The sequence below is a fragment of the Ictalurus furcatus genome, chromosome 7, assembly GCF_023375685.1.
Source record: "Ictalurus furcatus strain D&B chromosome 7, Billie_1.0, whole genome shotgun sequence".
Classification (NCBI taxonomy): domain Eukaryota; kingdom Metazoa; phylum Chordata; class Actinopteri; order Siluriformes; family Ictaluridae; genus Ictalurus; species Ictalurus furcatus.
The window spans coordinates 7,395,427-7,411,283 of NC_071261.1; the positions used below are offsets into that span (position 1 = coordinate 7,395,427).

General features: G+C 40.3%; 2 protein-coding genes across 5 annotated transcripts in view; both read right to left on the reverse strand.

Moving 5' to 3' along the window:
* Positions 1 to 7: 7 nt before the first annotated feature.
* On the reverse strand, positions 8 to 2,372 carry mycb (MYC proto-oncogene, bHLH transcription factor b). The gene is made up of 3 exons (XM_053628108.1): positions 2,168 to 2,372; positions 1,162 to 1,810; positions 8 to 876 (listed from the first exon to the last, which is right to left on the reverse strand). Exons 2-3 carry the CDS (start codon positions 1,799 to 1,801, stop codon positions 338 to 340), a joined length of 1,179 nt encoding a protein of 392 aa, XP_053484083.1. The 5' UTR covers positions 1,802 to 1,810; positions 2,168 to 2,372; the 3' UTR covers positions 8 to 337.
* A 6,792-nt stretch (positions 2,373 to 9,164) lies between these two features.
* The window catches only part of ankhb (ANKH inorganic pyrophosphate transport regulator b), a 32,759-nt gene continuing 26,066 nt past the window's right edge, over positions 9,165 to 15,857 (reverse strand). Inside the window, exons 11-13 of one of the 4 annotated variants that reach the window (XM_053628099.1) lie at positions 14,265 to 14,364; positions 12,518 to 12,539; positions 9,165 to 10,866 (exon numbers count right to left, since the gene is read on the reverse strand). In XM_053628099.1, coding sequence (XP_053484074.1) covers positions 10,847 to 10,866; positions 12,518 to 12,539; positions 14,265 to 14,364 — 142 coding nt within the window. In that variant the 3' untranslated portion in view covers positions 9,165 to 10,846. Of the gene's footprint in view, positions 10,867 to 11,439; positions 12,540 to 14,264; positions 14,365 to 15,857 lie in introns of those variants that run through there. The other 3 variants (XM_053628098.1, XM_053628097.1, XM_053628096.1) reach the window with 3 other exon arrangements.

Genomic DNA, 15,857 nt, shown 5'->3' on the forward strand with positions numbered 1-15,857 from the left:
GTCATACTTAGTCAAATGCAATTTATAAAGAAATGTATTTATGATTGACAAATTAATACAGTATCTTAATACATCTGGAGATATATACAAAAATTTACAAAAGAACCCCCAAAAAACATTTAAGTTAAGACCAACAATGAGTGGTACTGCTGTCCATTGCTAAATATAAAATTAAATACAAACAGTCCAAAACCTCATGTGAAACTGAGGCAGTGTAAATGCGTTAAGGTCAAGTCGAGCGCCATGATCGGGTGCATTATAGTTCACAAGTCATCTCCGGACAGCACCATCACAATCGAACGTCATAAGGGCTTTAAAAGTCCCAGTCCAGAGCGCCTCAGGAGCTGCTCAGCATATCCAGTCTCCTTTTTAAGTGCTCACACTTCTTCCTGAGCTGCTCCTTGGAGTGGAGGAGCTTTCGCTCTTCAGTCTGCAGGCCCCCAATGAACTCCGTGGCCTTTTTTAAGATGACCACCTTGGCCGCCTTCTCGTTGTTGGCTACAGCTGGGACCTGGTCACGCAGCGCGAAGAAGCTCAGCTTGAGCTCATTGCGCCGCTGCCGCTCGAGCACGTTGTGAGTCCGCCGCTTGTCGTTGTCCTCAGAGTCCGACGTCTTCGGACTCGAGCATTTGCGGCTCGCGCCGAGTTGTCTGTGCGCCCGTGTGCCGCTGTTGTCGAAGCGGAGCCGCTTGACGGCGGGCTGCTCGTTCCGCGTGCACGGCTGTGCAGCGTAGTTGTGCTGTTGGCTGGTCACATGACACCGCTTCAGCACCACCGGGCTCGAGTCGCACTTCTTGGCCGATTTTCTTTTTTCTACCGTCACGACGTCAATCTCCTCATCCTCTTCCTCCTCCTCCTCATCGTCGTCATCGTCATCTATAGTAGGGGGAACAAGAGGAAAAAAAAAAGCTTCGTCAAATCCCAAGAAAAGCGCGCTCACCCTGAACAAAGCCACACCCACTCCGGTAAACGCCAGGAATTCTGCTTATTCAGTCCAGACAAGCTCGCGCAGTCCGACTGCTCCAGGCCACGCCCCCCACACGCAAGCTCTAGCGCTTCTTTAACGCACAGTTAACATTTCAAACGCGTGCGCAAACGCCGCGTCAATATAATACACAATAATAATCAAAAATATAAACCAAGTGTGTCATCGGGACTTACCGGATTCACTGTCGCTGCTGCTGCTGCTCCCGCTGTTAGGCGGCGTGTCCATCAGAGAGCTCTCACACTCCTTATTCAGCTTCACACCCTCCATAAGCGGGTAGGGAAACACCACTGAAGGATCTATACAGTCCGAAGCAGCGCTAACATGAACCTCTTGTAGGTAGCCGGCATTTGAGCCCGAGTCCTCCGAGCACTCGCTTTTGGGAGTGGACGCTTTCCGGGCCGCTCTGAGAGACGCAAGCCGCTCCGACACCGCTCTCTCCAGCTTCGCCGCGGCCGAGAAGCCGCTCCACATGCAGTCCTGAATGATGATGGACTTGAGTAAAGACTGCGACGAATCCGAGTCGCAAATGAAGCTCTGATTCACCGCGTCGTCCCCGAGGAACTCCGTGACCATCTCGAGCTGATCGGCTGTGGAAGGGAAGGAGCTGGAGAAGGACGAGCGCCGGCTCGGGGACAGAGGAGGAGTGGGCAGGAGCTCGAACTTCTTCCAGATGTCCTCGCTGGGAGCCGGCGGCTGGCCGTGCTGCTCCTGCTGCTGCGTGTAGAAGTCCTCCTCCTCGGTGTCGAAGTAGAAGTAGGGCTGGTACGAGTCGTAGTCATAGTCATAGTTCTTGCTGGCCACGTTCAGCGGCATGATGACTGCCTTTTAAAAGCAAAGAGAGAGAGAAGTAGTCAGTTTAAAGCCACAGCACAGCCGCAGGGTCATGTTCACCTCTGCACCACTGACCTGAGAGGGAAAGTCAGTCAGGTGTTTGTACTAGTCGAGCTCATTTGCATACACAAGACAGATTAACCAATAAACTGACAGCACTACTCCCAACAGCTGAGAGGAGGAAAAAAACACCAACGCCTCACAACTCAACCCTAAATTAACCTCCACACACCAAAATATAGCACATTTTCACTCATTAACCATCCTGAATTAATATCGAAAAAGCCTTAAAATAACCACACGAAGGTCAAACAGCTCAAATAACTGACACTAACACACTGTACTCACCGGAGCAGTGTCTGAGGACAAACACGAAAAATACAGGTTCAAACAGTCTCCCTGCTGAGTGAGAAAATAGTCCCAGGCTTTAAAGTTCACCACACCGGTTTCTCTTTAACTTTTCTTTTTGACAGAAGAGCGGGTTTCCACTACAGTTTACAGCGCGCTGTGATTTCCTTCCACCGGTCACCATTCACTGCAAACCGAGCAGCATCTGCCGGCCGCCTTTTAATCCTGCAGGGGTTGTTTTACTGTGTATTAATGCGCCACACACCAGCCGTTTCCCGCCAAATGATCATGGCGTAGTAAAGCAAACTAATACACAAATCGTGCTTTCTGTCCTGTGAACTGCGCGATATAACTCAGCAAACGATATCAGACGAAGCTGTTTGATTTGTGTGATCGTGTAGGTTTGGTAAAATGTTTTATAAGAGGGACTATTTTGTACCGCGTAGGTTTGAGTGCGTGTTCCAAAGTTCAGGGGCGGAGCTCCCGAGAAACGAGGGGTACTAGAGTACTATCACAGACCCAATGTCATCGGGTTTACTGACACTGTTCTGACATTTAACAGTCAGATACATTTAGTGTGGAGGTTTGTAAAGTAATACATACCATACACCGTTATAATAATAATAATAATAATAATAATAATAATAATAGATCTATTCATATTACATCTTTTAGACAAAAATATAATAGAGTAAATCACATGGTGTGGTATTACATTGTCTGTTGTCATAATCATAATCGTGAGTACGTCATACACGTGGTCTGATATGAAATTAGTGAAAGGCTGATAACATTAAGGCCACTTTTACTTCACCACAGCCTGTAATTTAGGTTGAAGGAGATGAGAGATGTCCTGTGTAAACAGTGGTTGGGATCGCCCTCTACTGGATAAACGTGTTCACATCGTCTCTGAATTTGATGTTGGGTCACTGCTCCATGTTGGTGCACTTTCAAATGGCTTGAATTAAAGCTCTCTGTCTGCTCAACAATGTACTTGTGATATTTCAAAATAAATAGTTTACTGATGGTCAAAATATTTCTTTATGTGATGTAGTAGAAGACAGCTGAACTTCCCCCTCATTTCATTTTTTTTTTTTTGTGACAAATTTGATCTAATCATTGCCTTAATAAGTTCTTGATCGACTAAAACAGGTGTGTTAGATTTTGGCTGGAGATATAAACCTGCAGGAAGAGAGACCTCCTGGAACAAGGTTGGTGACCACTGCTCTAAACCTATTAACAATGTCATTCATTCATTCATTCATTCATTCATCTAACCGCTTTAGTGAGAGCTGCTAACTATCTCAGGAACACTGGGCATGATGCAGAAATATGATTGAGATGGGAGACGCATTGCAGGGCATTATTCATACATACATTCAGATTACAGCTGTTATCTTAACATAGACAATCCACCTGCACATGCTAATTTTATTTAGCTCAGAGTGTTGTGTAGTTTGCCCTTACCTGTATTCCACATATACTATAGTACTATTGATGTGATGTGCCTATCAGATACAGACGTATTTTAAAACTTCCGAATCCTCCAGTAAGCACCATTTAGGCCGTTATACGCAAGTGGAAGCAACATCACTCCATCATCAACCGGCCACACACAGGAGCTTCTCGCAAGATTTCTGACCAGGGAGTCAGAAGAATAGTCAGAAGAGTAGCCCAAGAGCCAAGGACCACTCGGAAAGAGCTCCAGAAACACTTGGAGGCAGCAGGTGCCATCGTCACAGAGAAAACAATAGGCAATGCACTCCACTGCTCACACTCACAACGCAAGACTCCATTACTAAAGAAAAGGCATGTCGAAGCTCGTTTAAAGTTTGCTACAACTCATTTGGACAAGCCTGTGAAATACTGGGAGAGTGTAGTCTGGTCAGACGAGAGCAAAATTTACCTTTTTGGATGTCATACTACACACCATGTTTGGAGAAGAAATGGCACTGCACATCACCATAAAAACACTACACCAACAGTGAAGTCTGGAGGTGGAAGCATCATGGTGTGGGGCTGTTTTTCATCACATGGTACTGCCAGACTTCATATAATTGAAGGAATGATGACTGGAGCCCTTTACCGGGAGATTCTTGAGAATCCGCTGCCATCCACCAGGATGATGAAGATGAGACGTGGGTGGAGCTTCCAGCAGGACAATGATCCAAAGCATACAGCAAAGAAAACTCTCAATTGGTGTCAGAGAAAAAAAATCCAGGTGTTAGAATGGCCCAGTCAGTCAGCTGACTCGAATCCAATTGAACAAGATTTAAAGACGATATGTTTAGAAGAACGAGCCAAAATCACACCTGAATACTGCAGACCATTAATTTCTTCATACAGGAAGTGTCTTGAAGCCGTCATTACAAACAAAGACTTCTCCACTAAGTATTAAATACATTTCAGTTAGCATGTTCAATACTTTTTTCCCATGTCCTTCCACTTTATTACACAGAACTTCATTTATGGACTGTAATGTTTGGATTTCTTTATATGTGTGGATTTCTTGAGTTAATACCAAAGTCTGGTGAAAATTTCATGTGAATAACCTCATAGGAAATGTATTTACTAAAAAAAAAAAAAAAAAAAATGTTGACACGTTCAATACTTATCCCCCCCCACCCCCCCACACTGTATATATTTTAATCATATAACAATTTTAAACTCACTTGGGAACTTTAGCAGTTCAAAGATTCGTTACGATCTATTAGTTTGTTGGTTAAAATCGATATGAAACTATTGTATGTGCATACAGAGAACCTGGAGGAAACCCACATGGAAACCAGTAGGAACAAACTACAGACAGACTCTAACCTGAGCTCAGGATCGAACCCAGGACCCATTATTTTCAAATAAGCTAAATTCGGCTGTGTGTATGTCCATTAGTATCATCTTTGCACTGTTTCAACTTTCCATGAAGTGTTTCAAATATTTTATGAAACAGTACAAATCCTTTCAAAAAAACAAACACTTTATACTTATTGTTATGGTGGCCAGTGGGCAAATGACAAGAGTGATAACAACCTTAAAAAACCAGTAAAGCAGGCCATTGTTTGAGATTTAGGAGTTAGTGGAGCTTCATTCATGAGTGTGAGTAGTATGACAACATTCTTTAACCATTCATTCATTCATCTTCATTAGGTGCTTTTCTCCTATGAGTGTCATAGTTGAACCAGAGTCTGTTCAAGGATGCAAGGAAAAAAGAAAGCAAGGCAGGAATACACCCAATCCCCACAGGAATTTTAGAAATTCAAAATGAAGACACTTTTTTTTTTTTTTTTTTTTTTTTTTTTTTTTTTAAAGAAAAGTTGTGAAATGAAATTACTATTCATTATTATTCCCTATTATGCCATTCAACATAGCCATCAAATTATTATAACTGGATCTCAGCTCTGGAGCTTGCTGTTCATATTAATCAAAGCTTCTCTCTCTTACACGCCTCACTAATTTCAAAACGGCCCTAAATGAAACCCCATAGATCAATACTGATGGCTTCAGCTGACTTCAAATGCCACTATCCATCTAGCCAATCAGGAAAGGAGGATTTTCTACTTGCCTTTAAGTCATATTACCTGCTAAAAAAACCAAAAAGCTTTAGAAAGCTCCCCATGTGTGTAACTGAATGTAACTGAATATCAATTCATTCATTATTTGAAATGAACAGACAATGCGTTCTAAATGAAAACAAATACAGATAGAGTATATGTGGATATAGATATAGATATAGGAGATGCATCTGTTTCGGACTAGAGGTGTCTATCAGGACTGGGATCCTGCAGGACACAATAAAATAATTGTGTGCATGAGAGCATTTACAGTGTTCATTCACTCGTTCATCCTTAGTTATTGCCTGGTCAGGGTTGCAATGCTTTAAAATAGGCTACAAGTTTGTTTATATTTTGGTAAATAAAACCAAGTGTATTGGTTAGAATATATCACGATCTGGTAGAGGCGAAAATAATAACCGCACGAGAGGAATTAAAATCAATCTCTCACATATGTATCGTTGAGGCCAGCTATGAACTCGAATAATGTAACTTATAATTGAGAACCGGAGCCGGAATTCACACGCAATGCTGGCAGAGGTGGCATTTCTACCTCAGGATTTTTCAGCGTTTTATTTAATTAGATATGTAAATAAATCAGGGAACTTTTGTTTTAGACCACACCTACTTTGGATTTAAATTCAAACAGCTACAGATATGGATATTTGGAGAAATACACAGACAGAGATACTGATAGTGGCAATGCTTTACACCCCTAACGTGCATGAATTTGGTGGCATGGCCTTAAAGGGAAAATACTGACAGGAGAGCTGTATCTGTATTTATTATTTTTTTAAAAACTTTAAATTAAATATCTACCTTTCGCCTTAACTGGCACCAAATCATTCACTATACTTTTAACTGGAAATAGGAAAAATTCATTTGCAAAGGTTAGGACCATTATCTGTCCGTTTTATTTATTTATTTATTTATTTATTGAAGTTTTTCTACTGTTCTGGACGCAAGTGGAATTTTCCCCTAGGCGTGTTCAGTTTCCAAAGTCGTTTAAACTGAGATTGTAGGTAATCTCCTTGCGCATTTATCTTCAGGTATGAGTTTATGACTTTAGAAAATACAGTTTAACACACCTGCTACGAGTCTGTTTGCGATCATTACCTTTTATCAGTTAAAAACATGTAAATTTACAGCTGGGACTTCCATTTGATACCATCACAAATATGCTTTCTATGCGTAGAAATGATAGCTTCTTACAGAGCCAAAGCAGAGGTGTTGGGAGCGGTGAAAAGTTGAAACGGTGCAGTTTACGAGGTCGCAAGAGCCTTGTAGTCACACTAACCACTGAAACCACAACTGTATTAATAGTACATCATGACAGCACGCCCCATCAGCATTGGAGTTGTAATGGCATTTAACTGCAATGAAAAACCTCAGGCATACTTTATATATTTATATTAACTGAAAAGTTATGTAAAACCAGAAAGAATTTAAAGTGTTATATTTCGTCCAATAAGTGCAAGCATGTCATAAACACGTCAAGGGTTACAGGGCAGCATTCCTGTTTCAGGTGAAGCCTCTTTTAAATGCAACCCAGGTATTGCTCAAGATGTCCAAATGGCATGAACTAGCCTGATTTATACTTGCAAACAGATTACTGCCTCCCTCCCCAAGCATTCTTCTAAGAAGCAGAAGTATCCCCTGGCTGTGCTATCCAGTGTTTAGGGTTCCCTGAAGCGTGTCTTGACATAGAGCCATGTTTAGGCATGAGAAGAGCCAGCTGGGTGAAGGAGAGCCTGAGGGAGATATAAGTCTATTGCACTATGAGGGATCTATTAAAGGGTTTTGTCTCAGGGCCAACTGGGCTAGAAGGGGAAAAGCCTTGACCCTTACTGCAAATGTATTCCACCAAAGGCCATATTTTCAGTGCCACTACCAATCATCTATGAAGGTTTTCAGATATAATTATGTCTAGTATCTGCCTAGGATAAGCAAGTTGTAGCAACTGGACCGGTGTTAAAAGTCTAAAAATGTCTGTCAGAATTCGTTGTGGCTGAAATCTATAAAGCAGGCAAAAATGACCAAAATGGAGTGTTTCAGCCAGTAATGTACAGTCTCCGCCAAAAGTCCTGGATGTTGTTTACCACAGCTAGATGTAAATATCATGAAATGAATACTGGAATTCTTAACCCTTGTCTCGTATTCATGTTTTAAACCCAAAAGGCTTCATCAAAAAGAAAACGGCTTCAACGTAGACCAAAAACCAAAGAATTGGCAGTGCCGTTCTGGTACTTTGGGAAGGTACTGTGCTTTTTTAGATTACTTTCTAACTTTGCCTCAAAATGCAAAAATCATGTTGTATAAGGGTGAGGAGACAGTTTCACAAACATGGTGATGGTGGCAAAAACAGTCCATCCGCTTAAAAATGTCTAAAAGCGCGCTAGCTAAGTATGATTTTTTTTTCTCTCCGCACGGTGAATGTCACACTGATCACGTTACTGAAAGCTACACGTCGTAGCAAAATGGATATAATGCTAATCAATTCAGTTTGTAATTAGAAACCGGTTGTATGTTGCCGATAACGCTCCTGCTCCATCACATCATCATCAAAACGGAGAATCGCGCTTACACAGATACCAGCGGACTGTTTTAAAATATTTAAACGACTCAATAAGAAGACATTAATAAAAACAACTGGCTAACAGACAAACCTCATAGAATGAATCAGCGATTATTTTCCCACCAATGTAAAACTGAGGGAAGTTATGATAATGATGATGATGATAAAGATGCTTGTGTTTAAAACCCGCAAGTAACTGTGACCTCAGCTGAGGAAACTGAGGCTGATCATCAAAGTGATACCTCATTTGCCACTGTAAACTTCTATTTCGTTAAAAAAAAAAAAAAAAAAGAAAGAAAGAAATCAGTAATGTTCTTTTTCTATAAGCAGGTTAACTTAGGGCTTCTTTAAATCCAATTTTTCCACCCTTTTCACTTTGGGGTTTAAACTTGTGATTGATAAATGTACAAATAAGACACCAAATTCAGTGACTTATTTTTCGGAACTACATGCAAGATGTTGAAATATGATCATGTTATGGGTTTCCCCAGGCTGCTACACACATATACGCAGACTTTGAAAGAAATAAGAGTGGCGTGTAATGATAATATGGAGCTCCAAGAGTTACTCCAGGATAAGATTGGCACTCCAGGCAAGTTGGTCAGTGTAAAAGGGTCTGTGTTAATGGGTGAAGGTTCACACCTAGTACATTTTGTGCTCCTCTGCTCAACATGACGGGGCTCATTGCAAAACTTCAAGTACTCACCAGAGGGCACTGTTTCACCACAATGAGGATTTTCAAAAAACTCGGACAAAAAACCCCCCCAAAACAAACCAAAAAAGTCGGCACAAGTATATTTAGTCATCTTTAAGGAAGAAACATAATATTTTGAGATATGTTTGCTGGATAACAGTTAATTAAAACAATGACGTGTTCGTTCCATTATATTCACTGAAATGTTCTTTGGGTCAGTGATTTCATTTGTATCAGTCTCCAGAACAATTCTGCTGTTACACTGTTACTAAAGACCTGTGTTTGCTTTAGAGGAAAGTGAATAACCCAAGATGAAACATGTGGTTACATTGTCACCCTTTAATCATTGTGGAATAAAGCTGTCATTGTCTGAACTGGACAACTGTAAAAGGTCTGAACGTCTACTGTGCATTTCCTCTGCTTTGGATCAAGCAGTAATATTTAATATAAAAGGAGCATGGCCAGACATTGCTCGTCGTCACAAACCAAATCAAAAAAAACGAATGCTGGAATGCCGTAGACATCATAAATACTTGTGCAGAAATTTATCATCATTACAATAGTATAGGACAGGAAAGGGATGATCAATCAGACTTCATGGTGCTTACAGGGTGTCCCAAGAGTCTCCATACACAGGGGAAATTAACACTAGCAAAATGTCTTCCCAAATTTTTCATACCTAGTTTATATAATATATATATATATTTTTTTTTCAGATGACATAAGAACAGAATGTCTAATAGAAAAAAAAAAAAAAAGCTCAAATGAAATGTTATTTTCTTTTTAAAATACTGCAACAGACATGAGCATGTAAAGCAAACGGACAGCAATATCCTCCTTCCCTTTCCCACCAAACACAGACTTCACATCACCCATACAAAAAGGTACCAGAGTTTATACATCTATGACATTGCATATTAAAAAATAGTGCCTCTAAAATGGCCCGCACACTTCACCCACTTGTCACTCTGAAGCCATTTCCTTATTCATTTACTCATGTTATTAATCTAATGCACACTCCAACCTGATTTAAAAAAAAAAAAAAAATCTGACCATGTAAAGATGTATATTTGTGTGCGACTGTATAATTAACTCTATTTGAAACATTTCTAGCATAAAAGGTCTCAGCTGTGCAGCAACAGTCGGGTTTAGAGTTCCTGGAAAATTCATATCTTCTCTTTACTTTCTGCGGTGTATGCGAGATAAAAAATAACAACCAAAAGATATTCACATTCCAAGAAGATGAAGTTACTGTGTGTGTGTGTGTGTGTGTGTAATATTTTTGTATTTTCTTTCCAGATCAGGGTTCATAAACGTTTAGGACGGCAGCACAGTAGAGCTCAGAGCACTGATGAAAAGCAGTTAACACGCGACAAGTAGCTTTGGTACAAATCGATATCTTGACTGTCCGTCACGTAGAGATTCCCGACAACAGCTGCAAAACATCTACTGAGATACACACACGCACACACGCACACACACGTGTGTGGCTGAATGACATTTAATACAATAGGAATGTGTGTCCTTGCTGTCTTTCGTGATTTCTAACTACGGCTCCCTTTTCAAGCGTACTCCATGTGCACACTGCACAGGTGGAAAGAGCAGCAACAGGGGGCAGTAAGCGATTAAAACACTGCCCTGCAAAGCAAAAAAATCCCTGGATCCCCCCCCCTCAACACGTCCTCCCACAAGCACTGAACATAACCAGGAGGAATGCGCGTGAGGCTGACGTCTCCTAAAAATCACCAGGTCACTCTTCTTCCTCGTCCTCCTCCTTCAGTTCAACGACGTCATTTATCCGGCGGCCAGAGCGCACCTCGTTCATAGGAGCCGAGTCCTCTCCCTCGATGGCCACCTCCCCATCACAATCTTTCTTCTTCTTCTGGGAAGCGGAATATAAAAGGCATTTTTAAAACTGTTAAAAACCTTGCTGAAAAATGTATCAACCTGAAGCGTTTAAAAAATGGACGAGGGAGGAATGTTGGCTAAGGGGAACTGAAATTTATAACCATGTCAATTACACATATAGTGGCTCGCGCTAATATAGAGTGCCTTCCAGAATTATTGGCACCTTCGATAAAAATAAGCATACAGTGGGGCTTGAAAGTTTTTGAATCCTTTCGAAGTTTCTATAGTTCTCCATAAATATGATCGAAAAACATCAACAGAAAAGTCCTAAAACTTGATAAAGAGAACCCAATTAAACAAGTGAAAGAAAAATATTATGCTTGGTCATTTATTTATTGAGGGAAATGATCCAGTTACAGATCTGTGAGGGGTAAAAGTATGTGAACCTTTGCTTTCAGTATCTGGCGTGAGCCGCTTGTGCAGCAATAACTGTAACTAAACGTTTGGGGTAAGTGTTGATCAGTCCTGCACATCGGCTTGGAGGAGTTTTATCCCGTTCCTCAGTACAGAACGGCTTCAACTCTGGAATGTTGGTGTGTTTCCTCACATGAACTGCTCGCTTCAGGTTCTTCCACAACATTTCTATTGGATTAAGGTCAGGACTTTGACTTGGCCGTTCCAGAACATTCACTTTATTCTTCTTTAAACGTTCTTTGGTAGAACAGCGTGTGTGTTTAGGATCGTTGTCTTGCTGCATGACCCACTTTCTCTTGAGATTCAGTTCACAGAGAGATGTCGTGACATTTTCCTTTAGAGTTCACTGGTATAATTCAGAATTCATTGTTCCATCAATGATGGCGAGTCGTCCTGGCCTAGATGCAGCAAAACAGACCCAAACTATGATACTACCACCACCATGTTTCACAGATGGAATAAGGTTCTTATACTGGAATGCAGTGTTTTCCTTTCTTTCTTCAAACATTTTCCTCAATAAATAAATGACCAAGTATAATGTGTTTTGTATCATTTGTTTAATTGGGTTCTCTTTATCTACTTTTAGGACTTGTGTGAAAATCTGATGATGTTTTAGGTCACATTTATGCAGAAATATAGAAAATTCGAAAGGGTTCACAAACTTTCAAGCACCACTGTAAATTATTATACAGAAATACCATCTGCAATAAGTGATGATTTGATGAATCACTTGGCAATTCGCCAACTATTAGATTTTTTTCTTTAAATTTTTTAATGAACGACACGTCAAACTTTTTAACCATTTATAGCTACATTTAATGTTATGGAATGCCCACAAAACAAGTTAGTACCTGTTATTACTTACATTATAGCAGCTACAGTGGATACAAAAAGTCTACGCACCCCTGTTAAAAATCTGCTTTTTGTTATGCAAAAAAAAAAAAAAAAAAAATGAAACCAAGATAAATCATGTCAGATCTTTTCCCACCTTTAACGTGATGAAGCGAACAACAAAACTGAAAAACAAATCGAAAGTTTGAGTGATTAAAAGAAAAATTAAACATTTTGTTGCACGTTATTAAAGGTGAGGAGATGACTGGAGATGAAATATTGTATCCTGGTTGAATTTTTGACATCACAAAAACCTGAAATTTTTTCATCAGGGGTGTGTAGACATTTTGTATCCACTGTATAAACAGTTGTTCCCTCACCTGTCTTTCCTTTGCTCTCTCCCTTGACGTTAAAAAAAAAAAACAACAACCCCAAAAACAAACAAACAAACAAACAAACAAACAGCAACTTGTCATGTTATTGAGAAACCAGAATGTGCAAAGTCCTTCTGTCCTGAAGACTTTCTTGTGTCTGGAAAAACGATAACGCTTGAGACTCCGTCAATAAACGTTAAACTCCTTTTAGAAAACTTCACCAAATCAAAGATGACTTTTCTTAGTTGAATAAAAATGCATTTTTAATAAGTTCTTTATTAGTCTTAAGATTATATTTACCCTCGTAACGTAATATGAAAATGATAACGTATTAGAAGAAATGCTTTAAAAAAAAAAAAAAAAACATATATATAACAGCTTCTGACTTGTGAATTCAACCGTGTTGAGAAACAACAGGATATATATTTTAAGGAATGTTTTGCTGCAAAACCTTTTATTTATTTTATTTTTTTTTAGGAACACTGTATAATACTGGGAAGGGATTACTGGCATGGATGCCACAAGATGTGGGAAACCTTCCTTTGAGATTCTGGTCCATGTTGACATGATTGCATCACGCAATTCCTGTAAATGTTTAAGGTGCACTTCCATGCTGAGAATCTCCCGTTCTACCACATCACAAAGATTGGATTCGGATCCGGTGACTGGGAAGGCCACTGAAGAACACTGATATCATTGTCATGTTCATGAAATCATTTTGCTTTGTGATGGTGCAATATCGTGCTGGAAGTAGCCGTTATAAGTCGGGTAAATTGTGCCCACGGGATGCACGAGGTCAGCTACAACACTCAAATAGACTGCGGCATTCAAGCGATGATTGATTGGTTTTAATGGGCCCAAAGTGTGCGAAGAAAACATTCCCCAAACCATTACACCACATCCACCTGCCTGGACTGTTGACACAATGCAGGTTGGGTCAATGGATTCATGCTGTTGGGACCGAATTCTGACCCTAGCGTCTGTGTGCCTCAGCAGAAATCAAGATCATCAGATCGGGCTATATTTTTCCAGTTTTGGTGAGCCTGTGCCCACTGCAGCCTCAGCTTTCTGGTCTTGGCTGACACAATCTGACTTACAGTAGCCTTTCTTTCTGTCGGCTTGATATCAACAAGGCGTTTCTATCCACAGAACTGCCACTCACTGGACTTTTTTCTTTACCGCACTATTCGGAGTAAACTCTAGAGACTGTTGTGCGTGAAAATCTCAGGAGATTAGCAGTTATAAAAGTACTCAAACCAGCCTGTCTGGCACCAACAATCATTCCAGGGTCAAAATCACTAAGATCACATTTTTCCCCCCATTCTGATGGTTGATGCGAACATTAACCGAAGTTGCTGGCCCGTACCTGCATAACATAATCTGCCACATGATTGGCTGATTGGTAATTGCACGGATGTATAGGTGTTCCTAATAAAGTGCTCCGTGAGTGTATGTGAACATGCCATACCAAGCATGTATTGAGCAATGAGCTTGGCCTTCATCAGTTCTACTTTGAGTAGATGAGTGGCAAAACACATTCCAAGCACAAGTCACCCTAATTTCTCCATCTGGGGATTAATAAAGTATTATCTTATCTTATTAGCATTAATAGACACTTGGACATGGGTGAGCAAACTGGCTTTAAGTATAGTTAATGAAATGAAACGAGGCCACGGGACAGAAATTACAAAGGACAGAGCTGAAAGAGCAAGAGTATGATGAGTAATTCTCTTACGATTTGGTGGTACCTCACCTGCTTCCGGTAGACGTAGCAGGCCGCAATCGCTACCATTGTAGACTCTCCGAGGAAGCCAGCTAAGAGAGATCCAACCCCCAGAGTAGCTCCATGCACCCTGAAGTGTACACAACTTGGAGTTACTAACAGCAGTGAAAATCTCGAGGGTCAAAGTTTAAAGCAAGAAAGCTGTAGCACCGTGATTGGTGAACAAGCGCCAAAGCTTTCGCAGTAAACCTCTGATAAATCAACTTGGCATACATTTGCTTTAATGGAGGCCAAAATTCATATCTATTTCCTACGTTCTTTGAAAAGTATACCAGTTATTCTTAAATATTTGGTTTAACTGATTGGTGGAGAACTTGTTCGAGCAATAGCCTGTTCAGTGACAATACAATTGACATGATATGAAGTACAGTAGAAGAATGTAAGACAAAGAAGTACTGGTGCTAGGTGTAAACAGCAGAATGGTACTCTCCCATTGGAGTGCAGCATTAATCTTGAGAAAGATGACACTAAAGTAGAGAGGAAAACTACTCTGCATGGGTAATTTATTAAATGACTACTCTACATAGATTCAAAATGAAAACGTATACGTTTTAAAGTACTGACAGTGGTCATTCACAAATAGTCTGACCAGTGATGTAACTATTAACGCAATACTAGTATTACCAAATATGTTGTGGAAATGTTGTCATTTTACGTGTGTTCATTCATTCATATTCAGGACCCGCTTCATCCGGTTCAGGGTTGAGGTGGATCCAGAACCTTTGCTGGGAATACTGGGTGTGAAACGGGAATACACCCACCATGCACACACTCATTCACACCAAGGGGCAATTTAGCATAGCCGATAAATCTATTAGCATGGGAGGTAACCCACATGGACACATTCAAAACTACACAGAGAGTAACCCAAGCTCAGGAGAGAACTGTAGTACTTGGAGCTGTGTCTGAAATATTTGCAATATATTCTGTGGACCTTCATGAGGGTTTAAGAAGGAAATAAAACACAGTGGGGCAGTTTAAATTTGTGGAATGTCTGTCAGGCAAAATAGTCCGTAGCATTTGTTCACTTACTCTCTCTTTCATGAGGATGACATAAAGAATCCAGCTTGTCAAGAGAAACCTGTAAGCGCAATGTCCTTTATCCTGATGACTTTCCCATGGCAGAAAACTAAAGACTCCTTTCATAAATGTTAAGCAAACATCCTTATTCAACGCTTTACCATATCAACACTGCTAAATAACACATTTTTTTAATCTATTTTTTTTTTATTATCCTTAGATTATGCATCCACCAGAGAACTCCCTGTGAAAGAGCTGCGACTATAGAAACGCTAATGTACAAGAACAAGCACATTAACATAAACCTATCATTTGAATTATAGCTGGAACTTCCGTCTGAGCTGTGTTGTAGAAAATTCAAAATTTCTGACCAATCAGATACGAGAACTCAACAGCAGTGACTCTGTGCTTAGTTATAACTGAACAAGCTGCTTTTTTTTTTTTTTTAAAAATCGTATTAACCTAAAAAAAGAGAGGTTGGTGAGGGAATGACGGTTTATAGCTGCTAACACATAGTAAGTAATAACAGGGATTAACTTTGCC

Excerpts from the sequence above, each read along its gene's own strand:
- mycb (XM_053628108.1), bottom strand. The coding sequence starts at position 1,801 with ATGCCGCTGAACGTGGCCAGCAAGAACTATGACTATGACTACGACTCG. Across the intron at positions 877-1,161 it reads CAGCAGCGACAGTGAATCCG|ATGACGATGACGACGATGAG; the intron begins GTAAGTCCCGAT and ends CCCCTACTATAG.